This window comes from Hemibagrus wyckioides, linkage group LG04 (genome assembly GCF_019097595.1).
Source record: "Hemibagrus wyckioides isolate EC202008001 linkage group LG04, SWU_Hwy_1.0, whole genome shotgun sequence".
Taxonomy (NCBI): Eukaryota; Metazoa; Chordata; class Actinopteri; order Siluriformes; family Bagridae; genus Hemibagrus; species Hemibagrus wyckioides.
The window spans coordinates 17001892-17018419 of record NC_080713.1 but is presented as its reverse complement, the minus strand read 5'-3'; the positions used below and the strand labels follow the sequence as shown (position 1 = coordinate 17018419).

Below are 16528 nucleotides of genomic sequence, written 5' to 3'. Positions count from 1 at the left end.
AGACTCCTGACTCATGGGTCTTTAGTCTGGTCCTCAAAATAAGTATCTTCATATTATTCATATTATTAGATTCATGCATTTCTGGTGAACTGAGAAAATGTACAAAGATGGACATATTCAGGACTTGGTTCTACATTAACTGTTCTTTTGAGATTGACCTCTCCTGGAGGTCACGATAAAAATAAAAAAAAAGATTTATTAGCTCAGGGTGCCAGTAAGCTCTAGCAGGAATAAGTTGGAGTTGATGGTGTGTTAGTAAATGAGAGCAATGACAGTGTTTACTTAGTTGACGCTACTTTTAAGGCATGCTGATGGCCCCCTAGACCACATTACCTTTTACAGGGCAGATGACTGTACTGCAAAAATGTAAAATCATTAAATAAATAAAACAACTTTGCTATGTCAAACAAAATCAGGAAGCACTAGATGTGCTGAAAGCTTCTAGATGTCAGGTAGATAATATAATTAACATGTATTGCATGTTACTGTTATGTTTTTAGAGTAATTACAAACAGCACTGTCTTTTTACAAAACCATACAGTATTCTGATTACATTATTTTACTATAATAGGCTGTTATTTTAATGTAGTATTATATCATATGATATAACATTTTACTAGAATCGAATTCTGAAAGACATTTGAAGTATTGCACTGGGTTGAAGACACTATTTTTTGTAGGAATACATTAATTCAATTCAGTTTATTTGTATAGCACTTTTAATAATGGACATTGTCTCAAGTAGCTTTACAGAAGCATAAAAACATAGAGCAAATTAGAAAGTTTAAAATTAAGTAACTATTTTATCCCTATTTCATCCCAAAGTCTAAGGTAAAGGCTATGACAGACTGAAGATCAATTAAAGCAAGCTATCCAAAAATCTATGCTCATTTCCAGTGAAATAAAACAGAAATCACAGATGAGTCTCAAAGACCATTACTGGTAATAGTCTGTTTGTTTATGCATAGATTCATATCAGAGAATGGATGTCATTACAGCTGATATTCTCTCGTGATGCACTCTAAATAATTATCTTTACTCTTCTCCTTTCCTGGAATATAGAAAGATAGTTGTAGTTTAATATTGAACATATGCCCTTACATGAGAAAATGATGGCCTACATATGAACAGTGGCTTGCATAAATATTCACCCCATTTAGCGTTTCCACATTTTGTATTGTAACAAGCTTGCAATAAAATGGACTTATCTTTAAAAGTGGAAGAAAAAAGGTCACATAAAATAAAATAACAACAATATACATATAAGTTCTTGGAGAACATATCTAAACAAACTACATCGTGAAGACCAAGAAAATATCAAACCAAGTAAAAGTTCTGGAAAAGTATCAGTCAATGTTTGATTCTAAAAACAAAAAATAGCCAATTCTTTAAATATCTGGCTGAGCATCACGTAATCCGTTATTAAACAACTGTGACTCTACCTAGAGGAGGCCCTCCACCAGAAGTTAGTCACTGGGGTGAGGAGGGTATTAGTCAACAGTGATGGGATACTTATGCAATACAGTGTATATGTATTATACCTCTTGAGCTTGTGTTTTTCTGCATTCACTATAGTCATGTCACTGAAGAAGCTCTGTGCAAGTGCTCACGTTACTTATTTACTGTTCCAGAGGGAGAAATATGTAGTAAGATATATCCATGACAGTGATGATTAACTATATTGTGTCTGTGTGATTGTGGCAACAGCTATTTTGGCCTGAGTCTCCAAGGCAGACCGTACTCTAATCCTGGCCTGGTGATGCCGTAAAATGTCACACAGAGTGACATTGTTGCTATGCCATTTTGCTTAATGCCAAGGGGGGTTACGTTTCAGAGACTTTAGACGGACGGTTAAGAGCAGACTTGTTTAAAAAGGCATACTAGAAAAAGTATACAATCTCAAGACTGTATGACTGTTTGTCATATCGGACTGATTATTATTCATATCACAAAGTATGGGTCTAGTTTCATCTGGCCACATGTTCTACATCCATTCTTGGCATCAAACCTGAAATAAGAGTGCTACTGCTCGTGTTAAATCAAGAATGACCTTTGTGTATTCTCTGTTGAACGGTTGCGTTACATCCCAGTACACAGCAATAATCTTGTGCTGAAGTAAATGCCTATTAAAGGAAACAGTTTAGAACTTTCTTTAGAAATCTTCAAACACATAGTGGCATTTATATCTTTAACGTTATTGCTCAGAAAGCTACTGAAAGAGCATATTTGTAGAGGGACCTCCACATTCCTGTGAGGCCCTCTGTTGCTATGTTGTTTTGTTATTGTATCTAAGCATAAGACAGGTCCAGGTTTCAGGCTGCGTTTCAATGCCTCTTGAAGCTACTAAACTTTCCCTACTAGATAATGTTGTGCATGGATCAGATTCTTACTCATGTAAGCAGGTCAACAGCTGCAACCCAGAACAGCTCACCCTTGCTTTTAAAATCTGGCCAACATCCGGTAGGAAAGCAGAGAATGACAGTTCATTGAGACAGTGTTTTAGGATCAAGTTTGATGGTTTTTTGGACCTACCAAGTCCAACTCAGGTTACTGTCCAAGTGGGTTTCCTCCAAGTTCTTAGGTTTTTCCCAACTTCCCAAAATCTGTGTGTAGGTGTATTGACTAAAATAAAATACCCCTATGTGTGAACATGACTATGCGTGGTGCCTTATGATATACTTGCATTCCGTCCAATGTGTATTGTCATCTTGCGTCCAGTACTCCTGTGATAGGCTCCAGATCCACTATGACCCTGACCAGGAAAAAATGTTTACTGAAGATACAATAAGTCCAATGAAGAGATAGTAGCCTTCATCTTTAGGCAATGTCCATTGCAAGCACATTTATGGAAACACTGGAACACTGCTTTATAATTGCTTTCCTGTTGAAAAATTACCTCCATTACATCATTCCTGCCTTGAGACCCAACTGAATCGAGTTTGTTCCATGCTACCAAGGTTTTTCCTACTCTTTGGCCATTAAGGAAACACTGAACAGTAGGTATATTGTAGTGTTTTAGTTATCCATGATGTAACATGATGTAATTCTGATCACAGAATGTTTTGCTATGTTTATTATTCCACTTCCAGCTGTGTAAATATGTAAGGTTGGATATTGCCAAAAACATCTAAAGTATCCTGATATCTTTGTTCACTCTCACTCCTTAGATAATGGGTAAATGTCAGTGAGTAGTGAGTTGGATGGTGGTGGTGAGGGGGTTTGGACTTTAAAAGGCGAGTTTATTTGTGGAAACAAAGTACCCTGGACCAGCGCCAAATAGAGTCAGCAGGCAGCCTTTCCTCTAATGTTCCCAGTTGTGCACAAATACTTGACATAAATGTTAGATCCACCATGATGTATTATCTTGTACATTCATTCCCTTTTATAGCAGTGCAGACGTCTGTGAGAAACACAGCTGGGATAAAATAGTTAAGACAAAGATGACACCATTTTCTTCATTAGAAGTGAAAGCTAACATTCCTAAATGTGTAGAAAAAGAGATCATTAATTCCCAATTATTCTCTTTCAGTAGCAAAAAAGCTGCCATTGACAATGAAAGAAGACGATATGTATAATATGTGACCATCCTCTAGTGTATTTATGTTCTTCCTAAGAGATCTTGGAAATTACAAATGCATGCTTAGATTTCTAATCAAACTTTTAGAACACTAACTACAAAGCACACAGGAAAATTTGTGTTTATTTTTGTAGTAGCATGAATCAGACAACGTAAAAGTGATGTGGAATAGAATAGTCTGCAAAAAAAAAACCAATCTTTTGATATAGAAATAAAATTTCGTGAAATAGAGTGTAAGTATTGCATAAATGGTATATAAAAGCACACAAGTAGAAGAGATCCATACCTCAGTTACCACAATCATCAAACATCAATTATTAATTATTATTATTATTATTATTATTATTATTAATGTTGCTGTTGTTGTTGCATTAACACTGTATATATATAATGAAGTATTATCAGTTGTAAGTATGAAATTATTTTGAAAATGGTGTGAACTTTCAAAATGATGAAATCTAAAATGGGTAATTATACATCCAGTGCTAACAAAAAAGCATTGGTTTATGAATGACACAGTGGTTATATATTCATAGTTTCATCATTAGGTCATGGCATAACACTGTCACCAGGGACAAATCAGAAAAAAATACAGCCAAACCAAAAGAAGATGATTCTACCATTATTAGTGTGAAACAGAGAAGGGTATATTTATTTATTGACTAACTGTAGTACAGTAGAGTTATTTATTGTTGCAAATAACAATGTTCATGTTCTTAATACCCCCACATAAACAACACTTTAAAACACGTTATTAGAAAACTCCAAAGAGGATTACTGGAGCCGGTACCCTGGCTTCACTTACTCTGTCCTTCCTTCTCACTCCCTCCATCACCACCATGTGAAGCATGAGTAAGGGTCCCAAAATATAGTTGTTATGCAAACATGCTGTTAGACACTACCTCAGTGACCACTAGCCTGACACTGTTGCTTTTAAAGAGAAGCCTGATTTTTCACACAGGCCTGTACAGTGGATAGGCTCTAATGTTAGAAGTGCAGGGGGCTTCCGTGTATTCCGTGCTAATGTTATTTAAGGATTAAAGGACCTAAGAAGGACAGGAAGGATAGTCTGAAATCTCTGGTACAGCCAGATCAATCAATTCTGATTATTGGTTATTTTACCACTGAATTGACAGTTTTAGTGAGCAATACACAATTGTGCTAACCAGAATAGGTACGGGAATAAGGAACAAGCACCCCTGCTCTATATTTGTTAAGGTGTTTTTACGATTTCTTAGAGTCATTAATATAAAATGTATTTGAATGTATGACTGTGGAGCACAATAACTTAAAAATGTGTTACAGCAAAACAGTATCATCATCAACATAAATCACAGTGCATAAACTATAGAGCACACAGTCGATCAAAAGAAAGTTTGTTAAATGTAAAATGAAAAAATGACATTAAAGGAAGTAGATTAAGGAAAAAATTAGGAATTAGAAATACAAAGCAGTGATTTGAGCAATGAATGCAGTATGTGATATTTGAATAAATGTTCGTTTAAAATTATTTGTGTAGTGTTATAAGAGCCAGTGATATTCTGTTATCAATGATACTGAATGCTCTTTTATTAAATTCAGTAAATTTTATTACATGCCATTTCCAAGCCAAAGCATGTAATAAATGTGATTAATTCCTTGAGGCTTGCAGAGCAAAAAAAAAAAAAAGGCACCGAGCCAAAGGAGTCTAAATTCATAAATTGACTGCATTGATTGCATAGAAAGAAAATGTTTAAGTCACTGATATGTGCTGCTTTCTATATGTACTGTTAAAACAATGACAGTAATGAACATTTCTCCATACCTGTTTATATAATAGGAGGTTTTATTTGGATCTCAGCTATAGGTGGGATTATCAGGATATGAGTTAGTCCTCCTGGAAGCTGTCAAGATAAACAGTCGCTATTCTTTTCTCCTGGCAGACCTTTAATGAGGGGTCAGTCATCTGGGTCTGTAGAAACTCTTGCACATTGGCTCCATTACCTTTTTGATCTTGAGAGTCCATCCCTTCTGTGCCTGTTACAGATGCACTGTTGTTAATATCCATTTGGAACGTGAAGGACCTCTCATTAGGCCCCAGCCTGATGACCTTCTCTGTCTTACTAATTTCACTGGCTGAACACAAACCTTCAGTTTCCTCAAGGCTGGTCATCCATGGCATTTCCTCTTTTTGGACCTCTTCAGTGGAGAGTCTGATGGTATACTCACCACTAGCTCCAGTACTGTGAGCCTGAAAAAGGTCAGAGCTGGAGGACTGCAGTGCTTCCATCACCTGTTCCGCTGACAGGTCATCTCCCTTATTTTGCAGCAGTCCAGAATCCTCCAGACTCTGGGAAATATTAAGCTCTGCCACAAAGGTCATTGTTCCATTGTCTGGGGATTGTTGCACCTTCTGGAAGTTAACAGACAGGTTCTCAGAACTCTGACCAGCTTTGGTGAAAGATACAAGCTCTTCTTTTAGAGCTCCAGACACAGTGCTCTCCAGCTGCTCCAGTGCGCCCTTTAGCTGCTCCCTGGGGTCCAATGATTCTTCTTTCAATATCTCCAGCATGGACTCTTGTATATGGGGAGAAACATGCACCTCCTCTTCAATAATACACTCTGGAATTCCTGTGATGTCTCTTTTGACATATTCAGGTGACTCTCTGTTATTTTCCCCTTCGTCAAAGTACCTCCTACTTGCCGTCAATCCTTCTTCCTGGTAGTATCGCTCATCTGAAAGGTCTTCCACCACTCCATAATGTCCATAAGACATAAATCCTCCAACCTCCTCTGATTCAGACATGTTGTCTTCAGGGGTGGAAACAAAGTATTCTTGTGTATCTTGACCCTGAGAATAGTATGGAAGGCTCTCATCTTTGGACACTTCCTGCACCTGCACAAATCCACTCCTGCTATACTCTGAGGCTTTCACAGACTCATCAGTGTTTTCATGTTCTTCAGCTGGCTGAGGTTCAATCTCGGGTTCTTCAATGTGAAAGAACATTGATGAAGATTGGGAGTAAGGTTTGAACTTAAACTCTACAATATCTTCAGGTTCAGCCTCCACTTTATCACTATGAGATTCCAGTGGTGCCTCCATTATCTCCACTTTAACTGACTTGTTTTCTAAGCTTTCATTTTCAAGACCAAGACGTAGAAGATCATGAATCATATTTCCTGTTGGGGTTCCTTCAATTTCCTCAAGAGAAACTTTTTGTACTCCCTTACTAAGAAGTTCTTCAAGAGCTGAGTTATCGGACACATCCAGGTCCTCTTCCACTTTTGACTGCAGGACTATCTGAGTCTTGGTGCTTCCATCCTGTTGCTCTGCTTTCTCTACATGGTATGTGATCTTTGAGTCAGCAGAAGAACTGATCTTTGTATCTAAGCCAGCAGGCTTTATGACCTTTTCTATAATTTCTTCCATGGATACTGAGTCCAAAACCTTTTCCTCACCTGCAAATACCTTTGATTGCACATTTCCAGAATCTTTCAAATCTTTCTCATCTTCTTGGTTGGATTCTTTATGCTGGATAAATGGAGTTGCATCAGCTTGCACTGTTGCCTTGGCATGATCTGCTTCTGTCCTCTCATCTTTTCTTTCATCTTTCTTATCGGCAACTTTCTGAGTGGGTTCTGCATTAGTGTTCAGGCTCATCATAGGTGGTGCCACAACTCTCACTGATTTTATTTCTACTGAAGAGGCAGTGGAGAATGATTTTTGTTTTTCTGACTGAAAATTATCAGGTGAACTCCTTGGTGGGCTTTTGGACACAACTTTGATGCTCTCCCTCTGTTCCATCACTTCTTTGGTTGTCTTACTGGAAGAGACAACTGGTTTGGTTGCACTTGGCGTCCCTGAAGCCTGTTTTGCTTTGGTGAAAGAAATCATGTCTCTTCTTGCAGCAGGACTCTGTTGGGCACGGTTTGAAACAGTGATAGGCAAAATCCTGGAGGTTTTGTGGGAATCAAACTGACTGGATAGAGTGGAGCTTCTCATACTGGAAATAGGTTCCATCTTCCAGACATCATACCCTATTAAATTCCTTCTCACTTCTGGCCGACTGGCTGTCATGGTAGAGCCTCTTGGAGTGTAAGGATGGGCTGGCAATTTGATATCTGCCAGAGAAAAAATACAAGGTTTGAAAATTTTAAAAATAATCCTTAATGTAACTGAATATAGCAAAAATGAATCCACAATACCTATTATTCTCTCTCTTGAATACTGGTCAGACCTCATCTGGGCATGTTTACCTTCACCTTCTAGCAGTGCCCTGAGAAGCATAAAATCAAGGGTTAGGATTTTTCCTTGTAATCAAAAATGAACCAAACCATTTGGGTTATTTCTTTCACCTGTCCTTAGTATGCTGACCACTTTGCTCTGTCATCACCAAGCAAAGCCTTAAACTGAAAGGAAGACAAGATACATACACGAACCTTCTTCCACAGATACAAAATTTACTTGACTAATTACAGATTGCTCTTCACTATACCACTGAATTCCCCTTTTTTGTGTAACCTACCTTAACACTGTTAGAATAACACTTTGTGGAAATACAGTTCAGTATAGTCCCAGTGGATGTTCCCTCGGGAGCTGCTGAATGACCAAACTAAAAATAACAACCACAACGTGCTCTGTTTCCATTATGGCTTAGAATGTGAAGCTGTGACACACAAACAGAAAGACTTGTTTGCATTCTCTACTACACTGCCAAGGAAGACATAACTATTGCACAGTTAAACAGGACAGATATTTTTGAAATAAGAAAGTAGGCTGAAAAATATGGGACATTTTGCAGAATCATGGCGAGTAAAAACTCAAGAACAGGATCCAAATCTTTCTGAAATGGCAAACAGCAGCAAAGAAGGGCTGTGGGTGGTGGTAAGAGAAACAACTCACTGGATCCTTCTATAAAAGGTCTGGTAGTCACTTTGTGTACATGACACAGAGGTGAGTAGATGTGCCTGTCTGAATCCCAGCCTAGTTATATTTCTAACCTGGATATATACTTGTTTATCTATATAATACCCAAAATATAATACATAGTTTGAAGTCACTATAACTATATTTTCCAGCAAGTTCAGACACCTAAACTTTGCATTACATCTACTGTATTTATGAAGATCCTTGTGTAAGGAAAAATATATATATAAATGATATGTTACCTGTGTTTGCAAGAACTACAACTAACATGTAAACATCGCTGCCAATTAACACGTTTGACCTAATCCTATACTAATTAAACCCCACAGTCATTCACAAAAGAGTTAATACCCCTTGACCACAGAGTGAGGATGAATCTCTGCCAAAAGGACAGCTAGCATTTGCTCTGCAGTTCCAATGATTAAAAATACACCCCAAGAGCTAAATCAGGACAGAGATGAGACTGTCTGGCTATCAATACTAAAAGATACCTCAGAGCTATGTGGCAGATATGACATGGCATTTTGAGTACGGTGTTAGACATACTGTAAAAACATGAAAACTTTGATAAATGAACACAAATAAGTAGACCTTTGACAATTTTGTAACATTTCATAATAATCTCATACCAACAACATAACAGAGCTTGTTTTCTTTTGCAACTCATAACCATAACCCATAATGTAGAACTAATTTTGATATAAATATTCAATATATTTTTTACAATGTCTATTGAAGGTCACTAAAATTTTGTCATTTTTCCTAAGTGGCTCCATACCTCAATAAATAAATACATATTTTAAACTGAATTCTGTACTTTGTGCTTCTAGTACGTTAAGCTGAGAAAACAAGATACAAAAGGTTAATTAGGGTGTTTATTGAATGGTGGTTGAATGGTTTACAGATTTCTATTCTCTGAAAGGAAACTATTTGTTGTTTGGTTCCACACAGATCCTGTAAGGACTTCCGAGCACAGGGTGTCCAGTTTTATACACAATAGCCCAGTGTGGATGCAGGTTCACCCACACCAACCCTTTCTGAATAAGATTGGACACCTTTACACTATAGATTTCTAGTTGGAACCTTTTTTCTAAGAGTATATATCAATATGGACAGTAATCTTAAAATAAGTTCTACCTGTATGCAGCCACTTCCATGCCAAGTCCCATTTTGACCTGCAGGAGGTCTTGATGATCCTTTAGCTTTTCTGAAATGCTGTTGGCCAGAAGCATACGCTCTTGTTCCAGTTCTTCAACAATTATCTGTGGAAGACAAATGTTACTTTATTATTCTAGCCTGCTCCTGCAAAAATAATCAAAAGCATGACCTCACTGAGCAGCCTTGCAACTGAATTATAACCTTACACTTCAATAATGTAGATGAAACTTGAAGTGGTTAGTAAATGTATTGTTATTGGTGTGATGTATTGGTATTGGTGTTATTTTTTAATATAACCTAATATTCATTTAATGGATTCTCATGGGTTATCAAAACAATGCTAAAAGATATTTCCTGTTGTGGTGATACACCTGTTGAGGATCTCTTCCAGCACCTTACTCCATTACACTGCCATTGCTCCATTTAAAGCCTGAAGCCTGGTAACTGGCTTATAGCCACTTGCCTAAAGTAGGTCACTAAATGATTAGTCAAGCACATCTAGCCCACAAGATGCCATAGTAGCCTTTAAATCCTCTCCTGTTGTGATGGTTGTCAAAACAGTCTGGATCGACACTATACTTACAGTGACATGTATACTCTTAAGTCTTTTTCAGTTGTCTATTTAGGGGACACCTTAAATGTTCTGTACTGCATGAAAGAGTAGCATGAAAGAGTATCCAAGTAGAAATTATTTATCAAATGAACTAAACTAAACAACATTTTCTTTTATCAAACACAATTTAGTAAATGGTTTAATAGCTAACATTTGCTGTTTACTAAGAAGAAAGTAATTACAGTTTTGAGTGCCACTCAAAAACTCATTTAAGTCAATTAATACATAAGTATTTTGAAAAAATGTTCTTCAACAGTTATTTAAAAGTTCATTGGATTATTCAGTGGATAAAGATTCTACTTGAAACTCCTCTTAATAGAGGAACACAGTGTTGAAGGATTCAGCCTTCCCCCAGAGGTACTTTAAAAATCTGACTTAAACAAATCTATCAGTAAACATGTTTAGAAATGTGTTGAGTGCACATCTTATAGATGTTTTATTGCCTTAAATCCTGTATAGCACGCTAATATGCTCAGGTGGACAGCCAGCATGACTCATTCTGTTTATTCATAAACTGCATAATCATCTACTTAGAAAGTTCCCTTGAGAGCAATCTTAAGACAAAACATTTAGGTCTGATACATTATGGATATAATGTACCTAAAGATCAACGTGACCTAATGCTTGACTGAGAGCTTCACTGTGGCATTGTCAATAATTGTTATCCAAGAACTTTAACAGGCATTATTATGGTTTAATTTTAGAACAACTCAGAGGGGTTGGGTATTTTTAATCAGTGTTGAATGCCTGTCTTAGCCTAGAATGCTTAAGGGTGTGGTTGGTTCTCCATTGAGGGGGTGTGGCCATATTAGCCCCAGAAAGACCACTATTACTATTACTGATAATAATAATAGCAACAACAGTAGCAACAACCAAAACAACAACTATAATAATAATAATAATAATAATAATAATAATAATAATAATAATTTCACACACCTGATACTGACTGACATCGTTTCTAAACTTTTCTTGCATGCCCATGAGATGCTCTTCGAGCTCCAGCTGTATCTTGCTGTGTTTCTCCATTTCCGCCCGCAGTTTGTTCAGCTCTAAAGCGTATCCCACCTTCTCTCTTCTAATATCTTCGAGCCTCGCCTGATCTGCTTTAATAGATTCTTCCATCTTCTCAACCTCCTGTCTATACATTTCAAATGTCTCCATCCAGCTTTCAGACAGGCTAAGAGCATAATCCTGGACTTCTTCCGTAGTAAGCGCTGGCGGCCCACTATAGGTCCGAGTGACCACAGGTAAGCCCCGGGTGTGAACCTGGTTCCTGAGGCGCGCGACTTGGTTCCTGTGAGCATCCTGCAAAAGCGCGCATTCATTCTGCAGCTGAAACAGACGTTCCTCTAACGCACTGTTGGTCTGAAGAGCATAGCGGAGCTGCTTTTCACAACCTTTCAGCTCACCATCGAGACTTTTGCTAAGGGTGGTCTCGTCGGAGCGAATGGCCTTGATCAGCTGAAGTTCTCTGCGCAGCTTCTCTCGCTCCATCTCCGCTCGGGATTTTTCCAAAGACAGCTGTTCCACCAGCCTTCTCATCTCCCTCAGCTCGGACATGCGTGTGTTGTCCCATTCTGTAGACTTGTTATGCCTGATGGTGTTTATCTCCGCGACCAGGCGAGCGTTTTCTTGCTCTAACTGCTTGGCTCTGGTCAGGTACTGCCCGAGCCTCTGGTTCAGTTCCTGAAGCTGAAGCTTTTCGCCCTCGAACGACTTCTTAAACTGAAACATGTTCTTGGGGAGTTTGTGTATCGGCGTGCTGAATAAAAAAAAGCGTGATTAAAATAGTTAAGAAGGAAACGACTCCCTGGTTATCATCGGCAAGTGTGTAAGACGCGCAGTGCTGGGGTGAGGTTAAAGCAGACTTTTCAGGTGCAGAAGGGAGGCGCGCGCTAATGATCCACTCTTCAGAGACAGATGTGAGGAAAACACTTCAGGAGCCCTGTGATGGGATCTGGCTCTCTCATGTGGACAAAGATGGACAGTGCAGGACGGTTCTGACCTCAGTTATCCAACCTCACCCACTCAAAAGTGGTGGGCTGTATGAATCACTTTAGAGAATCGATTCTTGCGAACGATGAGTTTAAGTGAATCGAACTATGTTAGATTTGATTCATTTGATACTGAGTACTGAGTCATCTTCAGAATATTGTCGCACTTTCACTGGTTCATAGACCACCATGGTGTCCAGACGGGAGCGCAAAGAGTTAACTCTAACTTTTACAAAGCTATATACAAATATATATAATAATAATACTTATTATTAATTTATTAATTATTATTATTATTATTATTATTATTATTATTATTATTATTTATTTATTTTTTTTAAAGTAATCGATTTTTAGCTAAAATAGCCCTCTCCTTTCAGAAGATGAAATATTTCTGAAAGAGGTGACATCTGGAAATTGTATTAAATTTATTCACCTATAGAAAGCACCCAGAAAGTTCACACACGTCGATGAAAAGTGATTTATTAATTGATCGATTTAATCATTTAGACAGTTGAACCTGCTTATTATTATTCACGTGAGCTTGAACCTACAGCACAGCGGGCCTGCAGGACAGAGATGGGAAATCAACAGGTAAACACAGAACTCATACTGGTTCCCAAATGAATCCCGTCGAAAGAACTAGCTGTTCACGAATCCGACTCTGAGGAATCGAGTTAAAGAGTCATTGATTCAGTGAATCAAAGTTTCGAGCTAGTTTATTTCCATGTGACAGATATGAAGACGCTCTGTCGGTAGCACAAATAGGGCTGCCTAAAAAATAATAAATAAATAAATAAATAAATAATAAATAAAAATAATAACATCACGGAGGGGATGGACGCTTCTAAGCCAGAGTTAATTGTTGTTACAGGTGTGTGAAAAGGATTAGCTTGATACTTTGCCCTTGCTGTAGTTATTTCACATTCTCCTTAAGTTCATCCAAGTAATTTTTTATATGAATTTGTATTTTTTTCAGGGTTTGGTCCATTCCGACAATACCTGGTGAATCCAAGTTGGGAAGCAGTTAAGGTTATTATTAGTTTTATGTTTACACTTCAAACAGTGATGATTGAACCTGCTCTTGTCACTGCTTTTGACATGGTTTGGATCAAAGATTGGTAGCAGATTGTTTGTTATGCAGAATAAATATTTTATATTGAGCAGACATGTTTAGATGTTTTTTTTTATTTAGACAGCATATAAATAGCATTTTTAGTCAGTATATTTACATGCGACCAAATAATCCATTGTTAATTGGATTAAGAGCTCAATCAGATGGAAAACTCTTTATTTAAACATTCATTGATTTGATTGCGCTCAATCCGAATGTAGTTTTGATTGAAAGAGGTGGTGTAGATCTGAAATAATCTGTTAAAAAGGAAAGTATGAGCCATATAAATGCTTGAATTTGACTTTTTCTCAGTCTAATTCAAAAATACCTGGCTCACATGCACAGTGCTGTAGTGCATAAGTTTATTTATCTTAAATTTGAGTAGAGGTTTTGTTCAGAATATATGTAATGGACATGGAAACAAATATTTGAATTGGACTGCAATGTTTAGGATGCATTGGGTTTAGGGTGAAAAATAAAATTGCATTGGGTTTAGGGTGAAAATGGCACATGTAAACATACCTGATGGCTTAAATTGTCTATGAATCATTTGACAGGGAGTGCCACACACGTCAGGAAAAATCTTTCCCAGTACAGCTATTTTCTTACCATTTCATATTGTTGATCTGGTTGTTTAAGCACATTTGCAAAATGCTGTGAATGGAAATTATGTTAATTAATTATTCATTTGTTTATTTAACATTAACAGTAGTGTAATCAGACAACTATAATGTACAACTATGTACTATAATGCTTTTTAAAGCATCTCTAATGCTTTTCACATTTTAGGATTTTCAACATCAGACAAATTAATTAAAAGATTTCCAAAAATATCCTCAAAAGATAATGGGTCACACATAACAAGGCAGTGATCTCCATGTTGAAATAAAGCTGAATAATGAATTTGATTGATTTCTCATAGGGTTTAAAGAGAGTGGGCCTTGGAGCAAACGTTGAGATTCACATTGTTGAGATTCCTGTGTGTTACTCAAAAGCTCAACAAGCTATTGCTGAAATATGGCACAATCTGAAACCAAAGGTAAAGAGACTGCTTTGATACAATGGACAAGGATTTTGCTTACATTTGTGGCACGTGGTTATTTGCCCCAGACACTTCACCCCCTGGCTGTTTTGGGAAATTTACGGCAATACTAAGTAAGGGTTACAATGTGAGTAAATGAGTCAATCTTGCTCATTCAGATCCCTCCACAGTGCCCAAAAGTCTGTTCTGAAATTGTAAAGCTCCGTAGTCACATTAAATAAATAAATAAATAAATAAATAAATAAATAAAATCAGCAGAATTGATGGAATTAATAAAATGAAGTTGTTGGGGCAGTGTTAGTGGTGAGCATGGGGTGCGTGTTTTTTTCTTCTTCTAGAAATAAATGCTTTAAATGAACAAAATTATCTGCCAGTAAAAATTCAAGCTTTAGTTAAAAAACATAGGTAAATATCTAAAATAGGTTTAATATTCTTATAATATGTAATAAGACTACTACATAACTATAACTACAAGTTATTTCACTTAATAAGTTCATTTTTGCAGTGTGCACCAATCAGGAATAACATTATGACCACCGGCTTTATATTGTGTTGATCCCTTTTTTTGCTGCCGAAACAGCCCTGACCCGTCATGCACTGTGTATTCTGACACCTTTCTATCAGAACCAGCAATTTGAGCAACAGTTGCTCACACGGGCCAGACTTCACTTCCCATGTGCATCAATGAGCCTTGGCCACCCATGACGCTGTCGCCAGTTCATCGTTCATTTCTTGGACCACTTTTGATAGATACTGAGCACTGCAGACTGGGAACACCCCACAAGAGCTGCAGTTTTGGAGATACTCTGATCCAGTCGTCTATCCATCACAATTTGGCCCTTGTCATTTTTCCTGCTTCTAACACATCAACTTTGAGGACAAAATTTTCACTTGCTGCCTAATATATCCCACCCACTAACAGGTGCCATGATGAGGAGATAATCAGTGTTATTCACTTCACCTGTCAGGGGTCATAATGTTATGCCTGATCAGTGTAGTTGCAGTGTTGTTTACAATGACATGGACAATATCTGAAATATCTGCTGCTGACCAACTCCAGTCTGTCTGATGATCAGGTTGCTATCCATGTGGGCATAGCCTCAGGAACCAAATGCATCATTCTGGAACAGACAGGCAAGAACAGTGGCTATAAAGACAGGGATGTGTGTGGCATCTGTCCAGCTGATAACTGTTGTATTCAAGGAGGAGCAGAACGACTGGATTCCATTATAGACATGAGGTCAATTGCCAAGTGCTTGAAAGGACTTGGACTGGATGTGCTCTACTCTAGAGATGCTGGGAGGTTTGTGACTATTGTGCAATGATTTTTTCGTGTAGCAGTTCTAAAAGGATCTGTTAGTACACTGACAATTAAAGAGCAGATGTGTGTTTCCTCTGTGTGCAGGTACCTGTGTGATTTTGTACTCTATCTCTCCCTCCATTATGGGCAGAGGAGAGCAGCACTCATCCATGTGCCTGCCTGTGGCAGTCTGGCGAGCCCAGAAAGACTGGTGCATCAGCTTCAGACCATTATCCAGGTCATGTTATGCCAGCTTGATGCACAAAGCATCTGACCTACAGCATCAGAGAATGCTGATGCAACCAACAACACATGATGAATTACACAGTGCTTAAAAAGTCCAGTCAAAAAACAACGCAATAAGTAAAACTCAACACTGGCATTTTGTCCCATTCACTTTTTTAATTCAAAATTTAAGAAAAAAAGAAAATACATGAAAATTCTTCAGATACACATTAAGCCAATGTCATGTAAAAAGTATACCGTCTGAACTAGAAGTGAGGAGAAAATAAAAATAAAGCGAGGAGGCCTCAGATACATAATTTACGAGAAGACAAGTACCAGCTGAGCTGTTTCACCAAATCAGTTTCTTCCAATCAGTTCAATGACACAGATAAATGTTTTTTTTTTGTTTTTTTGTTTTTGCAAAAAAGAAAAGTTCAAAGCATTATTGATTAGAAATATCTCAGTACAGTAGAACAAGGCCCCTTTACATTTTATTTTACTTTTTTTTTTCAACCGGAATGCCAAGCAAAATAACAGTGCCTGGAAAATGATGTATATAAAACCTCAAGCTCATTATTGCAATCAAAATGCATCTA

At 37.5% G+C, this 16528-nt stretch overlaps 2 protein-coding genes across 2 annotated transcripts; one reads left to right on the top strand and one right to left on the bottom strand.

Annotated features, from left to right (window-relative positions):
• Positions 1 to 4199: 4199 nt before the first annotated feature.
• synm (synemin, intermediate filament protein) lies at positions 4200 to 12127 on the bottom strand. The gene is made up of 4 exons (XM_058387173.1): positions 11194 to 12127; positions 9621 to 9745; positions 7763 to 7833; positions 4200 to 7678 (listed from the first exon to the last, which is right to left on the bottom strand). Exons 1-4 carry the CDS (start codon positions 11989 to 11991, stop codon positions 5445 to 5447), a joined length of 3228 nt encoding a protein of 1075 aa, XP_058243156.1. The 5' UTR covers positions 11992 to 12127; the 3' UTR covers positions 4200 to 5444.
• A 142-nt stretch (positions 12128 to 12269) lies between these two features.
• pgpep1l (pyroglutamyl-peptidase I like) lies at positions 12270 to 16259 on the top strand. The gene is made up of 5 exons (XM_058387174.1): positions 12270 to 13125; positions 13231 to 13283; positions 14288 to 14404; positions 15484 to 15710; positions 15813 to 16259. The coding sequence occupies exons 1-5, from the start codon at positions 13089 to 13091 to the stop codon at positions 15979 to 15981; spliced, it is 603 nt and encodes a 200-aa protein (XP_058243157.1). The 5' UTR covers positions 12270 to 13088; the 3' UTR covers positions 15982 to 16259.
• Positions 16260 to 16528: the final 269 nt, after the last annotated feature.